The sequence below is a fragment of the Danio rerio genome, chromosome 25 (assembly GCF_049306965.1).
Source record: "Danio rerio strain Tuebingen ecotype United States chromosome 25, GRCz12tu, whole genome shotgun sequence".
Taxonomy (NCBI): Eukaryota; Metazoa; Chordata; class Actinopteri; order Cypriniformes; family Danionidae; genus Danio; species Danio rerio.
In genome coordinates, this window is record NC_133200.1 from 19,641,323 (window position 1) to 19,667,252 (window position 25,930).

At 34.7% G+C, this 25,930-nt stretch overlaps 1 protein-coding gene and 1 long non-coding RNA gene across 4 annotated transcripts in view; one reads left to right on the plus strand and one right to left on the minus strand.

Moving 5' to 3' along the window:
• met (MET proto-oncogene, receptor tyrosine kinase) overlaps nt 1-25,930 on the plus strand; it is a 98,183-nt gene that overhangs the window by 60,712 nt on the left and 11,541 nt on the right. For 2 of the 3 annotated variants that reach the window (XM_005162994.6, NM_001007124.1), the window contains 6 exon segments: nt 4,060-4,278; nt 9,159-9,308; nt 14,191-14,347; nt 16,094-16,234; nt 18,052-18,288; nt 23,196-23,276. In XM_005162994.6, the coding sequence (XP_005163051.1) occupies nt 4,060-4,278; nt 9,159-9,308; nt 14,191-14,347; nt 16,094-16,234; nt 18,052-18,288; nt 23,196-23,276 (985 nt within the window). 3 annotated transcript variants of the gene reach the window in all.
• LOC141380954 (uncharacterized) lies at nt 4,243-7,977 on the minus strand. Its single transcript, XR_012400378.1, has 3 exons — nt 7,309-7,977; nt 6,043-7,254; nt 4,243-5,998 (listed from the first exon to the last, which is right to left on the minus strand). It is a non-coding gene; the product is annotated as an uncharacterized lncRNA (long non-coding RNA).

A 25,930-nucleotide genomic window follows, 5' to 3' on the forward strand; every position in this document is an offset into this window, starting at 1 on the left:
AAAACAAGCTTAGATTTGTCCACCTGTCAGGTTTTAGACCATATGGGGCATGGCAAGTGTATTTGGAAATAACTCAGTATTTTGACCACACTTGGTTATTATTGTTAATTTATTTGTTTGCTAGAAATTAGAACTGAATTTAGAAATAGTTTTGAAACAAAACTTTGCGCTTAACAAACAAAATTAATTATTTATAGGCTAATTGATGTCTGTGCGTAAAGGTTTCCCTATCCAAGAGCGAAAGTGAAAGTGATCCATTATCTCTCATTCTCACGCAGTAGATGCTCTGTTTAAAAGTTTTCTGTTAAAAAACTGTCAACTGTTAACTTTTTGCTTGTGAAATGCTCATTTTTTTCTACTTAGACTTACTTTGTGTCCTGTATATAGCGAATGCTCTCTTGGCGCAATGCAGCTGGGTCTTAAAGGGAATGGGAGATGAGACTCTAATTGGTTTATTCTCAAAACACACCTATAACTCATTAAGAAAATAAACTCAACACTTTTAGCCCATGCGCCTTGGCGCAAAGCAGGTTTTTCCGTCCGTAAATTAGCAAAAATGCGTTCTGACACGCCCTGAAAGCGTTTGCGCCCTGCATTTTGCACTCTGCGCATGGACCGTCAAAATAGAGCTCTATGTCTCAAATGGTAGACAGTCTTTCAATGAAAGTGCAAAAATCACTCAGATTTGATTAGAAAAAATCCTAATTTGTGTTTTGAAGATGAACAAAAGTCTAACAGATTTAGAAACAGAATTTTGGAGTGTACTAATCCTAGTGATAGCAAGTTCTTTTTTTGTCTGATTATTATTGACCTTTTGGTGACTCGATAAACTATATGTCACAAATGGTTAACAGTCTTTCGATGAAAGACTTGATTTGATTTAAAAAAAAAAAAGAATCTTAATTTGTGTTTTGAAGAGTCTAACAGATTTAGAAGAACATGCAGATCTTCATTAAGTAAATAGTAACTAAATAGTGAACTAATGCTTTTGAAGCTCTTATATATATACTGTATAGTGAAATGGCACTTACGTGAAATCAGAATGTCTTGAATTAAAGAAGAAGTTGTTTTTAGACGTTAGAGAGTGTTGTTATCTTGCCAAATGTGCAGAGGGAGACCCAGGTTTGCTGGATGAAAGTCTTGGATCAGAGACGCCTCTGATGCCTTATGTTCATAAATAATGGCATCGAACAATTTGAATGTGTCTCTTGCTCTAGGGTTATGCTTTTGAAAGTGGAGCGTTCACATGAGGACAGCTAATTAAACGGCCGGGATGTGCAAATAGCAGGCATACCGTAGAAATGGGCAGTTGTGATGTTATAATGGGGAATGAAAATGGTGTGTGGCAAGACCTGGCAGGGCTGGGGCCACAGCTGGCATGTGAAGGCTTCGAGTTGTTACTCATGCATAATTGCATTGAGTCAGATCTTCAGGCTCACAAAGACTCCTTGTCCACTGCTCTTAAAGATGCGATGTATGCTATGCAAGTTGATGGCTCTCACATCTGGTTCAAAAAGGTTGCTGTTGTTGAAAGGTTTGGGGATTTTGTTGATTGAAAAAAGGAGCAGATTTATGCAGCGAAAGCACACCAGGTTGAACAAACGTGACAATGAAGACATTTATAACGAGATAAAAGAATTCTGTTCCAAATAAGTACTGTTCTTTTGAACTTTTTCAGAAAAAAAACTATCCTTAAAAGTATACTGCAAAAATACTTTCAATATTGACAATGATAAAAAATGTTTCTTGTGCATATAATAATTTCTGAAGCATCATGTGACCAGTGTGCATGTTCCTTGTCCAGTAGTTCAGTAAAATAAAGGAGTAATTAGTTATAGTTACTAGTTAATTCTCACAATTAGTAACTGAGTTACATAATTATAAAAGTAACTAATTACCTTGAAAGCAACTATTGTGTTACTTAAAAAAATTTAATTTGTCAAATGACTATTAAATAAATATAAAACATTGTATACTCATCTACACTATTTTAATGTTTTTAAATTGTATTTTATTTTAATGTGGACAATGTGCAGCATGTCCTCGCTGATATATCTAGACATTTTTGTTTAATTCTGTCTGTTAAATAAATGTTTTTCTGTTTTTCCCTGAAGTTTTATTTACTTTGACATCGTTGCTTGATCTCCTCTTTTGGTAACAGAGCTCATATTATCACCTGCATAGCTACTAATTTGTGATGACGTGAGGTGCTTCATTAGATTAGAATTACTTGTCACCGACGCAGAGACACTTATTTTTTCTTTGGCATAAGTTGCACGATACACAAACATTCTTGTCTTTCATCTAAACAAGGGAAAAGTAGTGCTTTTATTTCCAGTTTGCAAACGCTACCTTTGAACTTGTTGGATTTGGTATTGTTCTGACTCCTGGTCTTTGTTGTGTGCCACTGACTGTGCGAGTGCACATGTAAACGCCCGCGGTACTTTGTTTCTGTTTGGCAAAAGATGCAAATGTACTCTATCTAAGCCAGTCATCATGTTCTCAGTTGAACCACATTCACAGACAGACCAATCATCATCACTGGTTGGTTATGTGTCCTGCCCTAGCCCCAAACACACTCACACATATATGAGAGAGACACTGCTCAGTGTTCTCAATTATTATCTCACATTTGCAAGAGTTCACACTTAGCTGATGATTGATAATAAAGCTAGTTTGGCGTGCTGTCCCGGGAGAGAGCCCTGAGCTTATAAGATCCTCGAGCCCTGGGCTCCCTCCCGTTGCAAGGCAAGAGGGGAGTTTAAGCTCAGGTAGATCTCGATGACTCCCCCTCTTGCTTGTTGTAGTGTCAGTGTCAGATATGGATGCTGAAAGGTGTACTCAGAGTTTAGCTAAAGTATTTGGATTAATTGTTTAGAGTGCTTGTTTTTGAACTGTGGAAGGAAACCGGAGGACCCGGGGAAAACCCACGCGACCATGGGGAGAACGAGCAAACTCCGCACAGAAATGCCGTCTGGTTTGGAAAGGAATTAAACTAGGGGCATTCTTGCTGTAAGGCAACAGCGCTAATCGCTGGCCACCATGACGCCCGTTTGAAAGGAGGGAAAGTAGGGTTGGGTGGGGGGTTTCTTCAAATCGAAGATATTGAGATGAGACAAGTCTGGTTATTTATAGTGAGTTAAGGATCGTCTGATAGGATAATCAGTCATTAGCTAAAGTTGGAACTGCTGTGAACAATCATAACATCTGATCCTCTCGAAATTTGTTTATAAATAAACTTCACTTATTGTCAGTAATGGTAACAGCGTTGTATAGGGGGAAGCAGTAATTCATTTGATCACTCGTTACTGAAAAAAGTATCGCCGATAATAACGCTGTTTATTTATAGCGCTAATATTCCCATCACTGTGTGTGATTCGGAAGGCTGGAGAAGTTATTCTAAAAATCAACTTTGCAACAAAATAAAATAAAATAGAAAATAGCTATTTACATTTGTAACAATATTTCACAATATTACTGTAGCCAAATATCCCTAACATTTAAACAGTTGTGTAAAATATTATTAGTAGGGTGTTTTTAATTTTCATTACACTTTTAATGTTTCAGCTAAAAAAAAAAAAAAAAAAAAATACAGCAACAGAAAATGATACTTTTTAGAAAATTTAAAGGATTTAAAAGCCCAGCTTCTTCATTTAGTTTTTTAAAAAAAATCATAATTATATTGTATTGTGAGTTCAGTATTGGGATACGCATGAAATTGTCACTTGAGTGTATTATTGTTACACCCCTCTTTAAATATAAAAAATTTTTAAACGTTGTGTACCCATAGATGAGATGTGAAAGTAATGCGAATACTTAATGTTTGCGCTTATGAAACCTGAACTTAAATCTGCTTAGTCATGTAATCACCCCAACTCTTAAGAAAACATGGCTTCTGGTTAGCCTTGTATAAATCTTACACATGCTGTGCTCCTAAACAAGCAAAAGATAAAGAGAATTGGACACACAAAAGATTGCAACATGCCTCAGCACTGACTTGGCACAGTTATAATAACAGAGATGGCTAATATTCATGTTTGTCTTCTCCTCTATGCCCAGACCTGCAGTCATGATGAGGATAAGAGAAATATCCTTTGCATCACGCCCTCCCTGAAAGGCCTCAGCGTTCAGCCTCCGGTCGCCACTAAAATGACCTTCGTCCTGGATGGTTTTTCCACTGATCAGTACGACCTGCTGTACGTGGAAGATCCCAAATTTGAGGAGTTTCAGAAGCCCACTGTCACACCAAGGGGCAAAAAGAACATTCTGGAGATTAAGGTGAGCACAACACAGCCCAAAAATATTCAGTTATAACATCTGTAGTGTGGAAGCAATTCAGATGCTTTTAAAGTATGCATTGTCACGCATAGTGTCACTTAAAGTTTTTATTCAGTGTTAAATGCTACCAATGTACATTTAAATACCATTTTATGTGAAATTTATTGTCAAAATGAGGTAAGTAGCAGCAGTTTACTTTAGATCTTGAAAATAAAAAACTAGCAGATGGTTTTAAAATTAAAGTCAGAACTGCAATTTAATACAAACTCATCAGTCATCAAACTCATCAAACATAAGTCCCTCAATAGCCTATTAATAATATTAAAGAGGCTAATATGTACTAACTAGATTAAAAGCCTTTACCATTCAATTTGGAGTGCAGTTGATGACATTTAAATGTTTTTGTAATGTCGCTTCGTGTTTGGTGCAGGCCTCCAAACTGCTTGTTGCAGAAATCTTGTTTCATGTTGTTAGGATATGGTGTAAGGTTGAAATTTGCTCAAAAGCGTCAGAGTTTTTATTATGTTACAGTCAACAGCTTTTGAATCTTCCATTATCGCAAAAGAAAAAAGCAGGGCTGTTTTATCATACTAAAAAACATGTTAAAGTTCTGTTATACAGTATAGCTGTTTTTTGCTTCTTAGTAAAATGCACAACAAACTGTTAAAGTGTTTTTTTTTTTTTTTTTTTTTTTTTTTTGGTGCTTCCCTGTTTCTATAAAACTAAACCATAATAATAATAATTATTTACATTTATATAGTGCTTTTCTGAACACTCAAAGCGCTTTTACACATTCTTGGGGGGAAGCTCCTGATCCACCACCAGTGATCCACCAGCATCCATGCGATGGCAGCCATATTGCACCAGACAACACAACCACAAACTAGCTGATTGGTGGAGAGGAGACAGAGTGATAAAGCCAGTTATGATATGGGAATGGTTAGGAGGCCATAATGGACAGAGGCCAGTGGGCAAATTTGGCCAGGATGCAGGGGTTAAACCCCTACTCTTTTTTTGAAGGACAACCACGGAAATTTAATGACCACAGGGAGTCAGGACCTGCTTTAATGTCTCATTCGAAAGACGGCACTCATTGAGCAGTATAAAGTCTCCATCAATATACTGGGGCATTTGGACCCGCTCAGACCGTAGGTTTAGCACCCCCAGCTGGTCTCACTAACACCACTTCTGGCATCCACCTAGCTTTCCCATGTGGTCTCCCAACCAGGTACTGACCGGGTGGAGCCCAGCTTTGCTATAGTTGAAGATCATGTGAGAGATGCAGAGAGCTACATAAATCAAGGGTGTGTGTTTGTGTGTGTGTGTTAGCATGGCGATACAGGACACAGTCCTAATTAGTAGTTATAATTATTTTTTCCTGGATTTCAACATTCCTGGAAACATTCGAAATGCTGTTCTAGTAATTATGGATGTTTTAATTAAAGATAGTATATAATGTGTACATATTGTTGCTGAAATGGTAATCATACTGATTTTGCCAATGTTTTTAAATCAATATTTAATATCATGTTCCTGGGGCAAGAACTGTCATAGCCAATCAACATTTGTGATGTCTTCAATTTAAAAATGCCCTTCAAAAGTTTTCATATTTTCAGAAGAATAAGACCATATCTAGTTTTTTTTACGGAGATTTTGTTTGTTTTTTAGTCAAGACAACAAGCTGCACATTTGATTTTTACAGTACCTTAACCTTTTTATACTTCGATGTATGGTACATTTCATTTGCTTAGTTAGCAAAGGCACTAACAAACGTTGATTGGCTGAGATATTTCTTGTCCCAGCTACATTATACAAAACATTAGTCTCAGGACATCAACCCCTTGGTTAAAATCAGCAGAACCAGCAGAAACACACATGCACAGAGTGATTCACACACACTGGAAGGAAACAATACAGCAAACAGGACGTGGAGTTTGTTTCCCATTTTGCACCTCCATCTTTCACATTGTTCTCTTGCCCCTAAAGGTTCAAGCCTCTGACACATTGATGGTGGGATCCTTTTGCCCTGGTGAGGGTATACTAGTGAAACGACCCAGCATTTTTAACAATGAAATATAAGAGTAGAGCTTTTTTTTCCTTAAACCGCCACTCAATAGTCAAACGCAGCTGTTGTGGAAGGGAGGAGGGAAAGAGGGGTCCATGAGATCCTACTTTTTCTTCCCATGCGAGACCGCAGCATCAAATCCCCGTGTACCCCTCTTGGGACTCAGATTTACACACACATTCAGACACACACACACAGACTCATATTAAGTGTTGTGTACTGCTCAGACTCGTTTAAAGCCAGTATATACTCAATAATGGGCACACCAGCAGGCTCTTTTTAGCTTAATTGTCATTAAACTGCCATATCGCTCTGATCAAGCACTTTCATTCCCATGCAGTCTGTTTGTTTAGATTTTGCAGCTTGATACTTAAGGCCTTCTTTAGGGAAATAAAATTGCACTTGGCAGCACTGCTGATGCTCAAGGGGTTTATCGAAAATGTCAGAGATTGTGAGTTACCGGTGCCAGTGGAGAGTTGTTCTGGACATTTGTGCTTCTTGTGGTCATTTCAGTTTTGCTTTTGTGTGTAAGGTTTGTTTACTTTAAAAAAAAATAATTAGATGAAAACACATTGTTTAATAAAAAACTTCTAAATAAAGCATTTTTAAAAAATCAGAACAGATAGAAGATAAAAAATTACAAGTTTTAAATAAAAATGTGATTATAGTTGTACTTGGCATCATAAACAACGTGAATATGATAAAGTCATGATAAAGAGAATGCTTGTATAGTATAGTAGTTTACTATTTAAAGTTTGTATAGAATAGAATTTTAAATGAATTGTAAATAGTATATATATAGTATATAGTATAGTATATATGTAACTACACTGGTTACGTTTGTTGTCTATAAAATTGCACATATTCATCGCACTGCATTGCACTAATTCATCTTGAATTTTACATGCCCACTATACATATACATATACATATACATATACATATACATATACATATACATATACATATACATATACATATAGATTTGTAATTATGTTCCTATCTATCTGTGTACCGCTGATAATGAAAAGCAACCTGTACATATATATTTATCTATTGTAAATCTCTGATCATAGTTAATACAACCTGTATATAATGTTCATAGTACATCCATCTGTAAATATTACCCATAGTTTTTTTATAATTATACTTTATAACTAAGGATGCGGTGATGCGTTGGCACGGTAGGTGGTGCTGTCGCCTCACAGCAAGAAGGTCGCTGGTTAGAGCCTCGGCTGGGTCAGTTGGCAGTTGGGTTACAGCTGGACGGGCATCTGCTGCGTAAAACACATGCTGGATAAGTTGGCGGTTCATTCCGCTGTGGCTACCCCAGATTATTAAAGCGACAATGCCGAAAAGAAAATGAATGAATGAATAAACTAGGGTTGCTCGATCGATCAGCCAGAGATCGGTATCGGCCGATAATCACATTTAAAAACTCGATCGGTACTCTCTGATTAATCTCATGAACCGATCGCAAGTGTTTGTCTTAGTTGGAGATATTCAAAAGTTCAAAAAATATTTGAACGACCTTGCATGTATTTAGGCCTTTTTACATCTAAGAACAGAAAGTGCTGTGTTTTTGACAATATTGCAAGTTCACTAAAACCTGGCTAAAAATATTAGAGACATTTAAAAAAAAACTAAAAATGATATTTTTTTACATAAAAATGTAATAATATAACTTCTTGTACTTTACTTATTAAAATAAACAGTAATTTATAGACCAAGAATTAATGAATGTATAGGTGTGCATTTTAACTTCTTAAGCATCAAATATGCGCTCTAAACTTTTTCTTGATTGAAACGTTGAATTCTTCTTTCATCATTTGCAATGTTTCCAAATTGCATTGTTAGTCCTATAATTATAATTATAATATACTTATAATAAATACTTACTTATAATGGTTATAAGACACATGTTTAAGGGATTGTATGTATGCAGCATCCTTAAATCTCCATAATATAATAAATATTATACTTAGAGGCAAAACGGACTTTATGCATTATAAAGCTTGAAGCATCAGAATCGGTGCCCTGTTTTAGCCGATCATCATGACAAGAAATCGGCACTCGGTATCGGCTGCAATAATCCTGATTGGAGCATCCCTATTTATAACTTATACCTATATCTTACACTTGCTGCTATTGCACTCTTGGTTAGACTTAACTGCATTTCGTTGCCTTGTACTTGTACCTGTGTAATTACAATAAAGTTGAACCTAATCTAATCTATATTTTGCTCAGTGTTAGCTTAAGAATAAGATTCCACAAGTTCATCATTTTGTGATTATTTTTCAATGGGGTCTCAGTCAGTTGAACTTTAATGAATCCCATATCCAACTAATTATCACCGCTAGTTACAATAATGCATTTGCTATTGAGATTACAATACCAGTACTTTATAAAAGTTCTTAATTTGTCATGCCCACTCTAAAAAACATCGTTCTGACTGCGCTTACTAACTAAAAAACCCACACATTTTTAAGCAGTGATCATTTGCTTTTTGTGAATGACTGATGTGCTCCAGGGAGTGTAAGTGTATGTGCGTCTGTTCGCACTGGATCTCAGGCTGGCTGGTGCTGTATGGTAACAGGTGCAGGAGTGGAGTGTGTCCAATCTGTAAAGCCCAGGCTGTCATGTGAGGAATGCGATCGCTGTCTTTATTGCCTTTTGCTCCGCTCCGTTCACCAGAATGGGCTGGGTTTAGACGGGTAGAAGCTCCACAATCTATACGGCCCATATATCCCTCTCAATCACACCCCAGATTTTTCTTTCATCAAACCTTTCTGTTTCTCTCATTTCCCCCCTTCAGGTCCCCCCTGTGAATCAAGAGGCGGTGAAAAACGGTGAGGTGCTGAGAGTTTCAAATCGGACCTGCGAGAGTGTCACTTTGGTGGGCAACACGCTCGAATGCACCGTACCCATGGAGCTCCAGACCGCCGCCAAAGAGCTGGAGGTGGAGGTACGAGACGCACTTTAGCCCACTTTAATCCACTCAGAGCCTCTTGTCAGCCAGCCGTTTGTCCTCTTCTTGTTCCAGCAGCCTCTCAAAGAAGCAAACATGATCTTTGTAGAGGTTCTCAAACCATGATAGTCTCCAGGAATGTAGATATATGAGGATTAGTATCAATAATTATTTTCATCAAAGGAGTTCGTATTGTCATTTTTATGTATACTGCCCTCCACTAAAGGTGCTTTTCCATTGCATGGGATGGGGCTGTTTGGTTTGGGATGACTTTTAAGGGCATTCCTAGTACCTGGTACTTTTGTCCCTTTTAAGGAGAGGTTTTTAACAAGCCATACCATTGCTAAAATGTGACTTACACACACTGATGATGACCGATTCTTTACTACCAGCATGAGACGGACAATGTCACACATTTATTTATGTTGCATTTACAGTAGCGGTACCATATAACTGTATTTCACCTACTGTAAGCAGCATTAATCTGCAGTTGAAATTCAAACATAGTTGACAAAACAAAACCAAGCCATGCCGAAATGAACCATAATGCACAGCGACTAAATGTTGGCAAGGATGGGATGTCTTTATTGTTTAACCTTTTTATGTTTGTTTGTTTTTTTTGTTTTGTTTTTTTTTGGAATATTAGCAAAAACCAAAGGTGCCTAAAATTGTTTTTTTGGATGAATATAGAGGGTTTTACTTGAAACTCTTTCAAGTAGTTGTACTGTAGTAATGCCATTACTATGTTTCCATCCAAAAATGATTACTAAATTTATGCACAAAACAGGAATATCACATAAAAAGACATATGAAATAAAGCAGCGCTTCTATCCAATGAGTCAAAGAGAACAAAACCATCACTTTCTGGTTAACTGGAGCCAAATATCAAAAGTAAAAACACAATTTGCTTTCAGAAGACAATGCCGACACTCAATGAAACCGTGGTGGTGTTTGAAGGCGTGAGATGCGGAGCACAGGCAATGGTTAGTCATTTTAGAATGACCAAAACAACATTTCAGATGTTTTACAATGTGCTCAGCCTGCTTGTTTGTCCATTCTCACAAGTTTTTTTTTTTTTTAATCATCACATGATCTCTTATACAGTAGCAAAATCACATGACTTTTTTTAATGCACATACTGGAATTTGTTCGGTAAAAGTGCTTCCATTATAGTTTATGCACATCTTTTCTTATTGAATAAAAAGTTTATCCTACTCAGTTATGCGCATACGTTACTAACTCAAACCATATTCATAATTGTGTGTTAGGACAGAAACTGAAAGAAATTATTGTAAGATTATTGTTATCATAGTGAAAATTGACATTTTGGTGTTTTTGCTATTTTCTTAAAACCACTTCCCATTTTGTGAAACTCAACAACCTTTTGCCTCAAATCACAGCTACAGCAGTTTTTTTCTAACCCATTCTGGTGAATGACGAGGTGAGTTTGGTTTATGTGTCACCTCATATTTACATCTCTGTGAATCAGGTGGTCATGGTTGACATGTTCTTATTTCCAGTCACTCAGGTGTACAGTACTCATTTATGCAAAAATATCAATAAGAAGATACTTCAAAAACATTTTGCTCAAATTAATTCATGAAGTTGCAATAGAAGTCTGATGTTCATGTTTGACATGATGACAAGTTCATGTTTTGATTTACCATATATAAATATGTCATATATGCAATATAAATTTAAATATTACAGAAATGGCCATTTATATATATTTTAAAACTATTAAATTATAAATATGTTCAAGTATTCATTTATTCATTAATTTACCTTAGGCTTAGTCCCTTTATTCATCAGTGGTCGTCACAGCTGAAAGAACCACCAACTTATCCAGCATAAGTGCGGATGCCCTTCCAGCTGCAACCCAGTACTGGAAAACATCCATACACACTCATTCACACACACTACAGCCAATTTAGTTTATTAAATTCACCCGTACCACATGTCTTTAGACTATAGGGGAAACCAGAGCACCCAGCCGAGACTTGAACCAGCAAGCTTCTTGCTATGAGGTGATAGTGCTAACTACTGAGCCTCTGTATACATACATACATACATACACATACATACATATATATATATAATGTGTATGTATATATATATGTATATATATATATATATATGTATGTATATATATATATATATATGTATGTATATATATATATATATATATATATATATATATATATATATATATATATATATATATATATATATATATATATATATATATATATATATATATATATATGGCCATATATCAGATATCTTTATATAAATTTTTGTCAAGTTTATGTTTGTATATATAAAACAGTGTTGCAAAGTGTTTATATATATATATTTTTTTTTTTTTTTTTTTTTTTTGAGCAAAAGATCAAGGGGTTTAACAATAGTCATGTTTTAGCTCATATTTAGCAGTGGTGCCAATATTGGTGGAGGGCACTATATCAGAATCCACCTGATAAGAAGCTTCCCTTGTTTGCCTTTTCAAGCTCAGCAAGCACATTAAAAAAGAGCATTTGAGGCCCCAGACAGTCTGATATGATTGGTTCAGAGATCAAGGAAACGTTGGTCTCAGCATAAAGTGCTTATCTGTCGGAGAGAGACGAACAGGGTGCGTGTGACACGATGCTCTAATCTGACCCCATCACAACGCAGCGCGCTAAAACTCATCTCAGCCTAAACTCAATAACACCGCACCACATAAGAGAGGCTCAATCTCTGATCCAATTTCCCCTCCTGCCTGCAGTGGATGTGTGCGTTTCATTTTGCGGTGCTGCTTTATGACCGGTGAAACCCTCTCTCTCTCTCTCTCTCTCTGAGCATAAACGCTCCCTGAGGATGTTTCTAGATGGATTGTTGTGATGTTGGAGGTTCAAATGTAAACACGTTGCGGCGTATGAAATCTGAAGCAAATGTGGCGCAGATGTGATGCCATGGACGTTCTCTGGCTGTCTATTTCATTGAGCTTCTGCAGGTCTTAAAAGGGTCTTAAAAAGGCTTAATTCACCCTCCCATAATTTAAAACCTTAAAAGGTCTTAAATCAGAGCAGAAAGGCTTAAATTCATTCAAGTGAAGGCAGTAAAATGTTGCGTGCACAGCAATAATAGTACATCTTTGTCAATGTTTGTTACATAAACATGCTTTAATCAAGATAATGTTACTTGAGATGATTACAAAATGAAGAAATTAAGCTGTTAAGCTTTAAACAAGATCAAATATTGGGTTTAGAAATTACATTTTCTGTTTGAATTAAGTTGATTTTTCTGTGCTTAACCGGAAGACACCATAAGTTTAATCACAAATAAGCTTAATTTTAATTAATTACACAGAAAGCGAGACTCCTTTTCTCAGGTTGGTTTGCATCCAAAGTTTATATATCTGGAGGACAAGGAAAAAATATTGATAAAGAGCATCACTTTTGTGTTGTTTGGTCAGAAGGTACCGTTTAATATGTTGTTTTCAAACCTTTAGCAATTTTTTTCAAAGAATTTAAAATGTATTAATGTCAGTGCAAACTGGTTGTATTTTAAAACTTTTAAATGTTACTAAACTACTTAACTACTACATCTCATTGTGTTTTCCCTGTAAAATTAAAGGTGGAGAACTTATTGACGTTTTCCTAAAATTTTCATATTTTATAAAATCTTTTCTTACTTCACAAAATCATCTTACTTTAAAACATCTTTAAAAACTTACTTTCACAAAACCTGCAGATAGCATGAATAATATTTACTTGTTTATGGTTTTATGAATTAATAAGAGTTAAGATATGCTACAAAATACTTGTACAACATTTATTTGTATTTAATGGCATAAAATCTGTCCAACACATTATAAATATTAATTTTACTTAATGGCAGTAATTAGGGATAGAACTACAATCCCATGAACCATTATGAATGACAAAATCAAATAAATAATTATGTAAAATATAATACGATTAATTAAAAGTTTGATGTAGTTTGATGCATTAACAAAAATAATATATTTTAAGTTTATTTGCAAAACACGCATATATCCAGCTAACAATCAGAATTTTTAAACCCCCTTTGATTTTTATTTATTTTTGTTTTTTTATTTCCCAAATTATGTTTAAAAGAGGAAGGAAATTTTCACAGTATGTCTGATAATATTTATTTATTTATTTATTTTTTCTGGAGAAAGTCTTTTTTATTTTGGCTAGAATAAAAGCAGTTTTTAATGAAAAAAAAAAACATTCTAAGGTCAAAATTATTAGCCCCTTTATTTTGCTTTTAATAGTCTACAGAACAAACCATTATTATTCAATAACATGCCTTATTACCCTAACCTACTATCATTATCCAATAACTCGCCTAATTACCCTAACCCGCCTAGTTAACCTTATTAACCAAGTTAGGTCTTTAAATGTCACTTAAAGCTGTATAGAAGTGTCTTAAAATATCTTGTCAAATATTATTTAATGTCATCATGACAAAGATAAAAGAAATCAGTTATTAGAGATGAGTTATTAAAACTATTATGTTTAGAAATGTGTTGAAAAAATAAAAACGGGGGCGAATACTTTGGGGTAATTACATACAAATATGTAAGTATTTTGAATTCATGGGGAGGTTATTTGTGGTTAATAATTGGAGAGACATGGCTCTGGTGTAAAATTCTGTATTGCATCATGTGTAATGTAGTTTTTCTGCACAAACACTGCAATTAAGCATGAATGTTTTAAAAAGAAGTAAAAAAAATGCAAACTCGATGAACAACTTCAGACAAAAGTGTGTTTTGTAATTGCTGTGCTCTATTCAAATATTAGTCGCCAATGTACTTGTATATGGTCACTGATATTTGCGGAAAATAACCCCCAAATTTTTATGTCCATTGTAGTGGAAGCAGGCCACATCATCTGTGATCTTGGGCCGTGTGATTTTGGCTCAAGACCAGGATTACAGGATACTGATCACTGGAGGAGTGTGTGTGTCCATCCTCCTCCTGCTCCTGATCGCTGTGTTTGTTTGGATCAAGAGAAAGAAGCACATTAATGGTATGTGACTGCGTTTTTATGTTGTTGTGCTGTCTTTAATGTATATGTGTCGAGCTGTTTTGATGCCTCCTGCGGTTATTCAAATGAAATATGCAGCACTATGCGCACAAATGTTTCTCATCATTTGTATAACCTAAGAGCGGTTAGATCTATAAAAATAATGCAAATAGCACCACTTATATACAAAATGAAACACTTTTTTATACAAAACAGCTTTAGATGCAACCCACACTGACTGCACTATAAATTGTTAAAAGATTTCGATCTCAATTCATACAGATTCAAATTGTTTAATTTCTTAATGTCAGTGATTGGGCTATGTCTATTAAACATGCAACTCTGCTAGTTTATTATTTCTTTAGTCCATCCAACCACACAGATTTATTATTTCTATGTTATAATACGTTGAATTTTACAGAAACGGTAGGATAAAGTGTTTTAGAATAAGGATTTGATCATAAGATTTGTATTAAAACAGTAGGTGTTTTTTGTTTGTTTGTTTGTTTTTTCAGTAGATAGTTACAATTAATTGTTTATGTTTGTTAAAAAATGTTTGTCATCGAGTGATTTGTTCAAAAACACTGATTCATTCAATAAAAATTTATTGAATTAGTCAATCAACCTTTTAATTATTCATTCAAATCAATTCAATTTGTTTTTAAATGAGATTATAGACTAATATTATGTAAGATTGTAAAGGGAGTTAAATTAAAATCTATATTCAGAAGCTTTCCAGAATTATTGCAAACACTGTTTTATTTTTAAAAGTTTTATAGTATAAATTTTGCATCCTTTCAAAACAAACAAACAAACAAACAAACAAACATCAAGGCAAAAAGATACATTTTACTTTTGTTAAATAATATTTTATGGAAAAAAAATGTTTAACAAAAATTTGCTTATATCAATCTAACATAGGCGAGGCAGTGGCGCAGTAGGTAGTGCTGTTGCCTCACAGCAAGAAGGTCGCTGGTTCGAACCTCGGCATTTCTGTGTAGTTTGCATGTTCTCCCTGCCTTTGCGTGGGTTTCCTCCGGGTGCTCCGGTTTCCCCCACAGTCCAAAGACATGTGGTACAGGTGAATTGGGTAGGCTAAATTGTCAGTAGTGTATGAGTGAATGTGTGTGTGGATGTTTCCCAGAGATGGGTTGTGGCTGGAAGGGCATCCGCTGCATAAAAACTTGCTGGATAAGTTGGCGGTTCATTCCGCTGTGGCGACCCCGGATTAATAAAGGGACTAAGCCGGCAAGAAAATGAATGAATGAATCTAACATAAATTGTGAGATTTGTGCTTACAGTTGTGCTTAATATAGATAATTTCTGAAACAGCTTACTAAATTGCGATTTTTTTTTACCATCAATTTACTATTAATACAAATTTTTCAATTTTATTTTCATACATTTATGTTGTTTTAAAGATATTTTAGGTATTTGCATTAAACAACATCTACACAGTAAAAACCCATTACAAAAATGTAATAACGACAAGATTGTCTTGCACTTAAAGGTCAGTTTAGCGACAAGCTCTGAGCTGCCCTTACATCTAGAGTCATCAAACTTGCTAATGTTGATCAGAATGAACTAAATGTGAATCCACTGACAGCGTGAGATGAAGAAAGAGAGCTGTTTCTGGGTTGTTTATGGGAGTTGACACTGCTGAAGTCCAATGGTGGAGCGACCTGTCCCTTTTTTTTCTCTCACCTCTCTTCGGTCTCTCTCTCACCCTCTGTCTCTCTCTGGTTGTAGATTTAGCTAAGACTATGGTTTGGTATGACGGCCGGGCTCACATTCCGCACTTGGACATGTTGGCAAACGCGAGGAGTGTCAGTCCCACTAATGAAATGGTCTCTCACGAGTCGGTGGACTATAGAACCACTTTGCTTGAGGGTATGTTTCCACGCTTCGCTGCCTCTCGCTCAAAACACGCCGCTGGTGGATGTTTGCCTTTTCTGCTGATCTCAGACCAGCTTTGCCTTTTCTCTCTCTATAGCTCTAGATAGGCAAGCCTGGTCTTAGATCATTTTTTTCTCCAAGCATACACTTTTCTGACTTTCCTTTCTCTAACCCTTGGCACACCTTGGTAACAAAAATTCTGTAAATTTTTAGTTATAAGTGTAAATATACAGTTGAAGGCAAAATTATTAGTCCTCTGTAAAATATTTATGTATTTTCATTAGTTCATAAATCATTCATTTAATTGAGAATATGTCTTTAAAAACATATTAGTTTTAATAACTAATTTCTTTTGTCTTTGCCTTGATAACAGCACAAACCATTTTGCTTGTTATTTTGCAACAAAGTATTATGCTTAAAGTGCAATTAAAAGGTTAACTAGGTGAATTACCTTAGCTAGGCAATTTAGGCAAGTCATTGGACAACAGTGTTTTGTTCGGTAGCTAAACGAAGCAAAATCGTTTTTTAAAGGAGCTTATAATATTGACCTTAAAACTAATGTTTAAATGTTTTTTTTTCAACCAAACTAAAAGTAATAAGATTTCTCAAAAAAAAAAAATAACAATAATAGGGCATACTATGAAAAAATGTCTCGCTCTGTTAAATGTCACTATGAAAATATTTGAAAAAAATAATAATAATAATTTCATAGGAGGGATAGTATTTTTGCTTTCAACTGTATATATAATTACTCTATATGTGTGTGCCTCTCTTTGAAAAGACAGCTCTATACATGTGATATGAATTGAAATGATAAAAAAAACCTTAGTCAATCATCCATTTTTTTTATTTATTTTGTTTTAGGATAGAACTTAGTTATGCTTGATATAATTAGTCATTGATAAATAAATAAATAAACAATGAATGAATGAATGAATAAATGAATGAATGAATGAATGAATGAATGAATGAATGAATGAATGAATGAATGAATGAATGAATGAATGAATATGAGTATATTGCATGCTACCAGATTTTCTAAAATCAAAAGCAGAAGAAACCAAGAACAAAATAAATCAGCAACAAAGCACATGTACAGTAGCATGTCTATTCTGCATGGTATGTGAGACCCTCTTGCATTTTCTGCTGGTTTGATTGGAAACAGACATAAGAATTGAATCAGGCGCTCAGATTGTAGAGAGCTTACAGCATGTCAAATGTACTTTGCATCCATTTGGTATGATCAAACTAATAAATAAAGGTAAAAAGCCCTCATTGGATCCATAATATGTACCTTTAGGTACAAAAGTGTTCCTTTTGAAAGTATACTGCCCCAGTGACAAATTTTGTACATGTTTTTGAGAGTATCAATGTGCTCACTTCACAGTGATGCCACAGACAAAGAAAAGAAATGTAATTTATTAATGTAATATATTATTCAACTTATGCTAAGCCTCCAACTCAACCTCTGGCAAGTGAACTCAAACAGCTCATTAGCCAGTGCCCATCATTAGACATTTTTTAGTCACCTGAGTGTAGTATTTGGTCACATACGCAAATGGTTTACTCTTATTATAAAGGGTTTTTCTCTCTAAAGACTTTGCATGCTCTCTTGCCACCTTTTTTTTTTTTGTCTGAAAAGACGAAAAAAAATCCCCTCTCATGTGTATAGCATGGTTTAGAGTTTCCTCCACTCTTTGTAGTTGCTGTAATGACTCTGCCTCCCAGACTTTCTCTGCTTTGTTCAGGTGACCCCAGGCCTCTGTGAACAAGCCATTGACTTCTGACCTCTCAACCCTATTGCCTTGCAGACCAAAACTTGCCTCTGTCTCAGACAGAGTCCTGCCGGCCTCATCTCTACGCTCATTCCCATGTGGATCTGTCCCCAATGCTCGGGCCAATGGAAGGGGACCTGGCGTCTCCGCTGCTGCCCTCTACAGCGCCTATAGATCTAGGCAGCCTCCATCCTGAGCTGCTGAAGGAGGTCCAGCATGTGGTCATCGCAAGAGAAGATCTGCTCTTACATGTCAATGAGATCATCGGGAGAGGTGAGGAGACACAAATATCTGTATTAAACAAAACAAACACAGAAGGGAAAACTCTGTCGGCATTTACTCACCCTCCACTTAAGTTTCCTGTTAAATGCAAATGAATCAGGTCAATCTGTGCTTTTGAAAACACTATTGGTTGGGTTTAAGAAAAGAAGGAGGAAAGAGGGTCAGTCAATCGGTCAGTCAGTCGACAGTGGCCTTTGGTGTATTTATGCAAGAAGAGCTGGCACAAATGGCACTCACGAGAGAAATTTAAGATCTGAAAAAGCGTACACAGCAGCCTTTAGTGAATTTGCGAAAACTAAAACTGCAAAAAATGTAGCTCCTGGGACGTATTTGAAGCTCTTGAGAAATGTATATAGTGTCATGTTTTCAGAATGAGCCTGATTGTATGGATGTCAGGGTCATCAGTTTACAGCATTCTTCAAATATCTTCTTTTGTTGTCATCAAAAAAGAAACTCATAAAGGTTTGAAACCAATTGAGGGTGAATAATTGTGAAGTGTATTGTCACTTTTGGTGAATATTTTATATGGTTATTAGTTTATTAAGTAAAGAGTTAGATTATATGTCAAATGATCCTTGTTATTATTTTGAAATTATTTCTCTAACTTTTTAAAAATGTATTTAATATACATACAGTACTATATATGTTTTTAAACTAAATTTAAACTGAGGAAAAACTGTTTGACATAATCATTTGTTACTATTTCTAAAAGGAAAAATGGGGAAAAAATGGGAAAAAATGGGAAAAAAAGACTGCCAAATAAGTAATGTGGCCTAATGTGAGAAATTATGTTTTCTACAAAATCTTAATCTTTTTTTAAAGGGACATTTCATACCAAAAACTGAACATTTCCTTACAGTTTGCTCATCCTGAAGTGGTTCAAATGTGTATAAATGTCTTTATTCTGTAAAATAAGATATTCTGAAGAATGTCAAATGTCTATGGGTGCTGCTTTCTAACCCTATTCAGAATATATTCTTTTGTGTTCAACAGTGGGTTATTAAATGATGAGAGTTCATTTTTGGGTGAGCTAAGGCACAAAAGTATATATAATTTATAATATAATATAATATCATATAACAATGTTATTGACCAATGTGTCTTTGTACTGTTACTGTAACACATTTGGCACCAAACATCTCCCCCATCCCCCACATTACAAGAAACCCAATATCTCAATTGAGAGATTTGGCAGAGGGCATCATTTTCACCCGTGGTTAAAGCTAAAAGGTTAAACTTTGACAATCCGCCCAGCAGCTTGGACATTTGAACGTTAAATTGCCCTGTCATCTCATTGTCCCACTGAGTGTGGGGGTGTGAATGTGCATATCAGATTTACAGTAAAGCTCAGGTAAAAAAAAATCTCCAGTCCTCCCCAAAACCTAACACACTACACTACTATGGAGAAACCGAACCCTGTGTTTGTGCATGTGACACGGAGCGATTTATAGAGCTGGAGGAAGAGGCCGTGTGTATATGCGAGTATGTTGGGGTGCTCGGGGTGGCATGTGTGGTGATTTGTTTCCGTGTTAAATTCCAGGCTCATTGTTGGGCCGTTTCAGGGCTCTGTGCCGGTAATCTGACTCGCCTGCCATCTGGGAAGACGTGATAGCTGAGCTGGAGGGAGATTATAGCACTCCACGCTCTATTATTTCAACACAACATCCCCTCTCTATTCTCCCTGCCCTCATTAGAGAGGATACTCTTGTAATTGGTTAATCTTTTAGTTATAACACAACACTGCGCTCCAGACGTCCCGCTTGAGTTCATATTTCACAGTCTTGCGGCAATCATTCTTTATGTGGCTGTTTTGAGAAGATTCGATAACATATTAATTAGACTATAATTGAGATCAAAGGTTTGAACAAAGCCATAGTAATTCAGGTATTTGCAAACGGTTTGTGCTGCAGATGTGAATTACACCATACCTGAAATTAGATGGAAAGAGTTTGTATCTAGTAATGGTGATTTAATTTGAACTTAAAGCAAACTAAAGCTAAAATAAAAATGTATTTAGACATATTTAAAAAATTTATAAAATGACAGAAACACAATCAATTTACTCAAACCAAAAAATCTGTAAATAAAAACTATTTGAAATGCTAAAAAAATATTACTCCGTGAAAAAAATAAAACTATAGAAGTAGAAATAGTAACAAATAATAAAGTTTGGTGTCTGTAAGAATTTTCTTATGCTCAAAGTCTTCATATATTTGATTAAAATACAGTACAGTAATGTTACAATCAATTTTTCTTTTTTTAATTTTAAAATACTTTAACATTATATTTTCATATATTTCTGTGGCATGCACCAGGTTTTTTTATAGCATCATTACAGCAGTTTGTAGTGGAAAATACAATTTCAGGATTTTTTGATAAAAACATACTACCTGACAAAAGCCTTGTCCTCTATCCAAGTTTTAGAAGCAATAAATAATAATCTAGTTTATAATTTGGTATCAGAAAGGCTTAAATGAAAGGCAAAGGCCTCTAGATTACACTTATTTTAACCAAAATAAATTATGATCATGCCTTGATTTTTAATTATTTAATTAGGACAGTAAGGTTTGACTTTGCTTAGACAAAAGTCTTGTCACTTAACAGAAATAATGGACAGAATAGAATATTAAGTCATGGTGCAGTGGGAAAACTATCAGGGCTCTATTTTGACGGTCCATGCGCAAAACGGAAAGCGCAGGGCGCAAACGCATTCAGGGCGTGTCATAATCATTATTTTCTAATATAAGGATGGGAAAATCTGCTTTGAGTCGTGGCGCATGGTCTAAAAGGGTTGAGTTTATTTTCTTAATGAGTTATAGGTGTGTTTTGAAAATAAACCAATCAGAGTCTCATCTCCCATTACCTTTAAGAGCCTGCTGTGTCGCGCCATAAGCGCATTTGCTATTTACATGACGTAAAGTAAGTTCATTTTCGCTTATAGGGAATATATGGATAGGGAAACCTTACCGCACAGACATCAATTAGCCTATAAATTATTAATTTTGTTTGTTAGGCACAAAGATATGTTTCAAAACTATGATTAAATTCAGTTCTAATTTCCAGCAAACGAATAAATAAACAATAATAACGAAGTGTGGTCAAAATACTGAGTTATTTCCAAATACACATGCTGTGCCCCATATGGTCATAAACCTGACAGGTGGACAAATCTAAGCTTGTTTTTAATAAAACAAATATAAATATGGATATAATAAATAATACTGCTAATAATAATAACATTATACAAAAGCAAATTGAATGAACTGAAAAAGCCTCCTGAGATGAAGAAAGTATGAAGGCAGTGGTTTTTAAATTCATGTAGGCTAGAAATTCTTATGTTTTGTAACATTTTAATAATTTATATTTATACCCTATATATATATATATATATATATATATATATATATATATATCCTTATTATATATATCCTTAATATATTATATCTTTTTCATATGTAAAGATATTTGTGTATTGCTCTACATCTTGTGTGTAGTGTGTAAGCCAGACGCACTTAGCGCCAGACAATAGACCGACTTTGTTCTGGTCTAAAGAACAGACTATTTACAGTCTCTTAAAATAGCAACGCGCCAAAACACGTCTGCTTTTTTAGACCAGAACCCCTATGGGCGCACATATGACCGCAAATGCATTTGCTATTTAAACAGTGTGGCGCAACACCTCAAAATGACCCTTGCGCCAAGCTGAAAGTAGCAAATAGCAATTGCGTTGCGCCTTACAACACATTGCGCCGGGTGTATGATAGGGCCATAATATTGTGTATGACTCCCATGAGCTTGGAGGACACCATCCATACATCTGTGCAATGAAATAAATAACTTAATAAATGTCAGATAATTAATAAAGTAATCTGGAATAGCAAAGAAAGTGATCTTACAGGACTCCCTGAGTTCGTCAAGATTCTTTGGATTCATCTTCAATGTCTCCATCATCTTACCCCAGACATGCTGAATAATGTTCATGTCTGGTGACTGGGCTGGCCAATCCTGGAGCACCTTAACCTTCTTTGCTTTCAGGAACTTTGATGTGGAGACTGAAGTATGAGAAGGAGTGCTATCCTCCTGAAGAATTTGCCCAGTCCTGTGGTTTATAATGTAATGGCCAGCACAAATGTCTTCATACCTCAGGCTGTTGATGTTGCAATCCTCTCTTCAGATCTCTCGCATGCCCCCAGACAAAATGTACCCCCAAATTATGATTGTTCCTTAACCAAACTTGACTGATTTCTGTGAGAGTCTTGGGTCCATGAGGGTTCTAATAGGTCTTCTGAAGTATTTGTAATGATTGAGATGCAGCTCAACAGATGATTCATTGGAAAAATCTACCCTCTGCCACTTTTCTAAATGATCAACTAGAAGTCAAGTTATTATTTGTTGTAGTAGTGTAATGTTGAAAAGAACAGCAATTGAAAAGACTTTGTAATAAGAAATTGTATTTGAAAAATGTATAACTTTGACCCTTACGTAAACATTGTAACCATCCTTGTTAATGTTTTATGAAAAGATTATCAATAAAAAATTAAAGTGAATTAGTTTAGAGTGGTGTCTGGTTTTGCCAAAAAATTGATCAAATATTATAAATAAAATCTTCCTGTATCTCCCTGTGTACTGTTCAAAATCAAAACCTAAAACCAACCTCACACTGTAACTTCCTGTGATTTAAGAAAGTGCATAGCGATACTGCACGAAACTCGTCTGAGAGTTAAACGCCAGTTGTAGTCACAGCATAATGTTTTCACGCTTCATTGTTCTTGCTTTTTTGGCCTCAATGCTACACGTACCTGCTACTGTATGCCCGCACTCCTCTCGGGTATAAAGTGCTTTGATAGATTGATGTGCTAATAATCTCTGCCATGTTTTCCTGTCTTTGTGTGCACCAGGGCACTTCGGCTGCGTGTTTCATGGAACCCTCCTCGAGCCAGATGGCCAGAAGCAGCACTGCGCCATCAAGTCCTTAAACCGTGAGTTTGACAACATAAGAGAGCTGCAACAATCTCATTGGATGAGCATCATTCATTCGTTTTTTAGGGAGTCTGTTGTGCCAAACACCCTTTAATCTTGGTAAAAACCACTGTAGCTGGGTTTCCATCACCCTGTATTAAAAATGAATTTTGAAATATTGCATGAGAAATGAGCAAATTTTAAATCAAATTCCCTTAAATTGCGAAGATATTTTACACTTGCTTGGGATAGTTTTGGACTTCAAAAAAGGGTTAATGTGAATTATGGAAGATGAAAACTCATTTGCGAAATGAAACCTCAGTGACCAATCAACTGTTTTTATTATGCTTGCTTTGTCAAACTGAACTTGATTAAAAGCACACCTGAATTGTATTTAGAATTTTTTTTTTTTTTTGTGAACTTTGAAAAGATTTGGTTCAGATTGGGAAGGAAATCCGACTTGTTAGCTTTAACTAGATTAGCTTTAACAGCTTAAAATTCATTACAGGGCACAGGTCATGAAATTCCAACTTTTGCCACTTAAATATGTTTAAGCACTATAATTGAGTCCCACTGCATCTAACAACCCAGAAAACTGGTTATTGCCTTTAATCCACTACTGGTTATTACTTACAATACATGTGATATTTGTCTCTTCTGGAAAAAAGTCTCTTTATGGCAAGTCATTTTACTCTGCAGCCATCTTGAAACCCCTCCCGGGCAGTATACAACATCAAATTCTCCAAAACTGTTTGCCAAGCTTATGATTACATTACATATTTGAAACCACCAATAAAATTAGACAACAACTGTCTCATAAGTTTAATTTCCAAATGTCCAAATCAAACAAAATCAGCATTTTTTTAGGATGTCCAAGCTAATGCACATGCACATTTTAAATGAACGAGATCATGACACCAACCTCATTTATGGCACTTTATCATCTTCCGGACAATGATTTGTTTAATCGTGCTGGTTCTCTGTAGAAATTCACAAATTGGTCTTGATGGTGAATCTCCACTAGAAATCACAGCAACTCTTTGTTTACAAGTTTCAGAGCGTTTGAGTATTTGCTGTCATGTGATGTGCGTTTGACAGAACAGACTCTATCTTGCGATCATTTCATAGAGATTACAGCTAATACCCCCACCCAGTTCAAAATTATACGAGTGACACGTCTTGTGTTATTTGCTGTAAAGTAGTTGCTCATTTGCATTTAAAGGGACGCACACAAAAAATGTTATTGCTCACCTACTGTACAAATTAGTAAATTTGACAAGCTTTAATGAATTATCTGTTTGGCATTTTGAGCTGACACTAGACATTTACTTTAAATAAGAATCAAAGAATACGTCCACTTTAAATCTTATAGGAACCTCTATTTGAGCGCATAATTAAGCATCTCGGTTATAAGTTCATTCTGAACTCAGTGTGACATCTCCTTACTGAGAGATGACGTATGACTGTTGTGGTTGTTTTAATATGGCTGTGTGATGAAGATGATGATGATGAATGCATTGCAGAGCAGCCGTATCGTATTAGAGATGTCTCTAATCACGTCATGTCACTGAGAGCTTTTAGATTTATGACCCAGCTTTGTTTTTTTTTTGTCTCAGTTCTTTTTAACACTGTTCCCTAACTAGACTGTAGCAATGTGTCAAGTTTATCTTTTACTTTCCGATACGTTTTTCTGTATTTCAGTGTGATTTTATTAATATTAAATATTATTATAGTTGTTATCAGAATCTTAATTGTTTTATATTTTAAGTTTTATTTAAATATACAGTGCTCAGCCTATATGAGTACACCCCTCACAAATCTCTCATTTAAATTATTTTCTATAGTAAGCTTTACGATATTATATTTGTGCATATACATTAGTTTAGTCAGTAATGAAGCCAAATCTAGAGCTAATCTAACAAAATAACTGACAATAATGGTTCAAAAGCTATTAGCCCAAATGTATGTTAAAGAAAATTATTAAACTAAATTTTCAAAAATAGCAAAAATCGAGAGAAATAAACAAAAAATATATATATATACCATTTTGTTGAAATTTTTTAGTTTGTAATTTGTTTTTGCAATATTTTGCATGAATTTAAATGTATCATCTTTCCATTTCTAAAGATGTTCTGTGACTAAAATATTATTTAATAAATATATATGTTTAATAAATCTGTTTTTTCTCAAATGTACCAATATATATATTACCCATATTTACTGAGAAATAGATAAAAATATAAATTTTCAAAATGGGGTGTACTCAATTATGCTGTAACTAATTTTAACACTAATACTAATTTATTTTGATTTATTTATTACATAAAGATAAAAGAAAAATATTTAAAAACCTTAATAAAATATTTCTTTTTCATTTTTATAATTGTTTAATGTGTGGATTTTTTATGTGTACGTTTAATATACATTTTTACTTTATATGTATGTTTAATATAGGATTTACATCAATATAATTTTCAATTATTTATGTTATAAATATAAATATATATATATATATATATATATATATATATATATATATATATATATATAAATATATATATATATATATAAAATATATATATATATATATATATATATATATATATATATATATATATATATATATATATATATATATATATATATATATATATATAATGGGTTATGATTATAT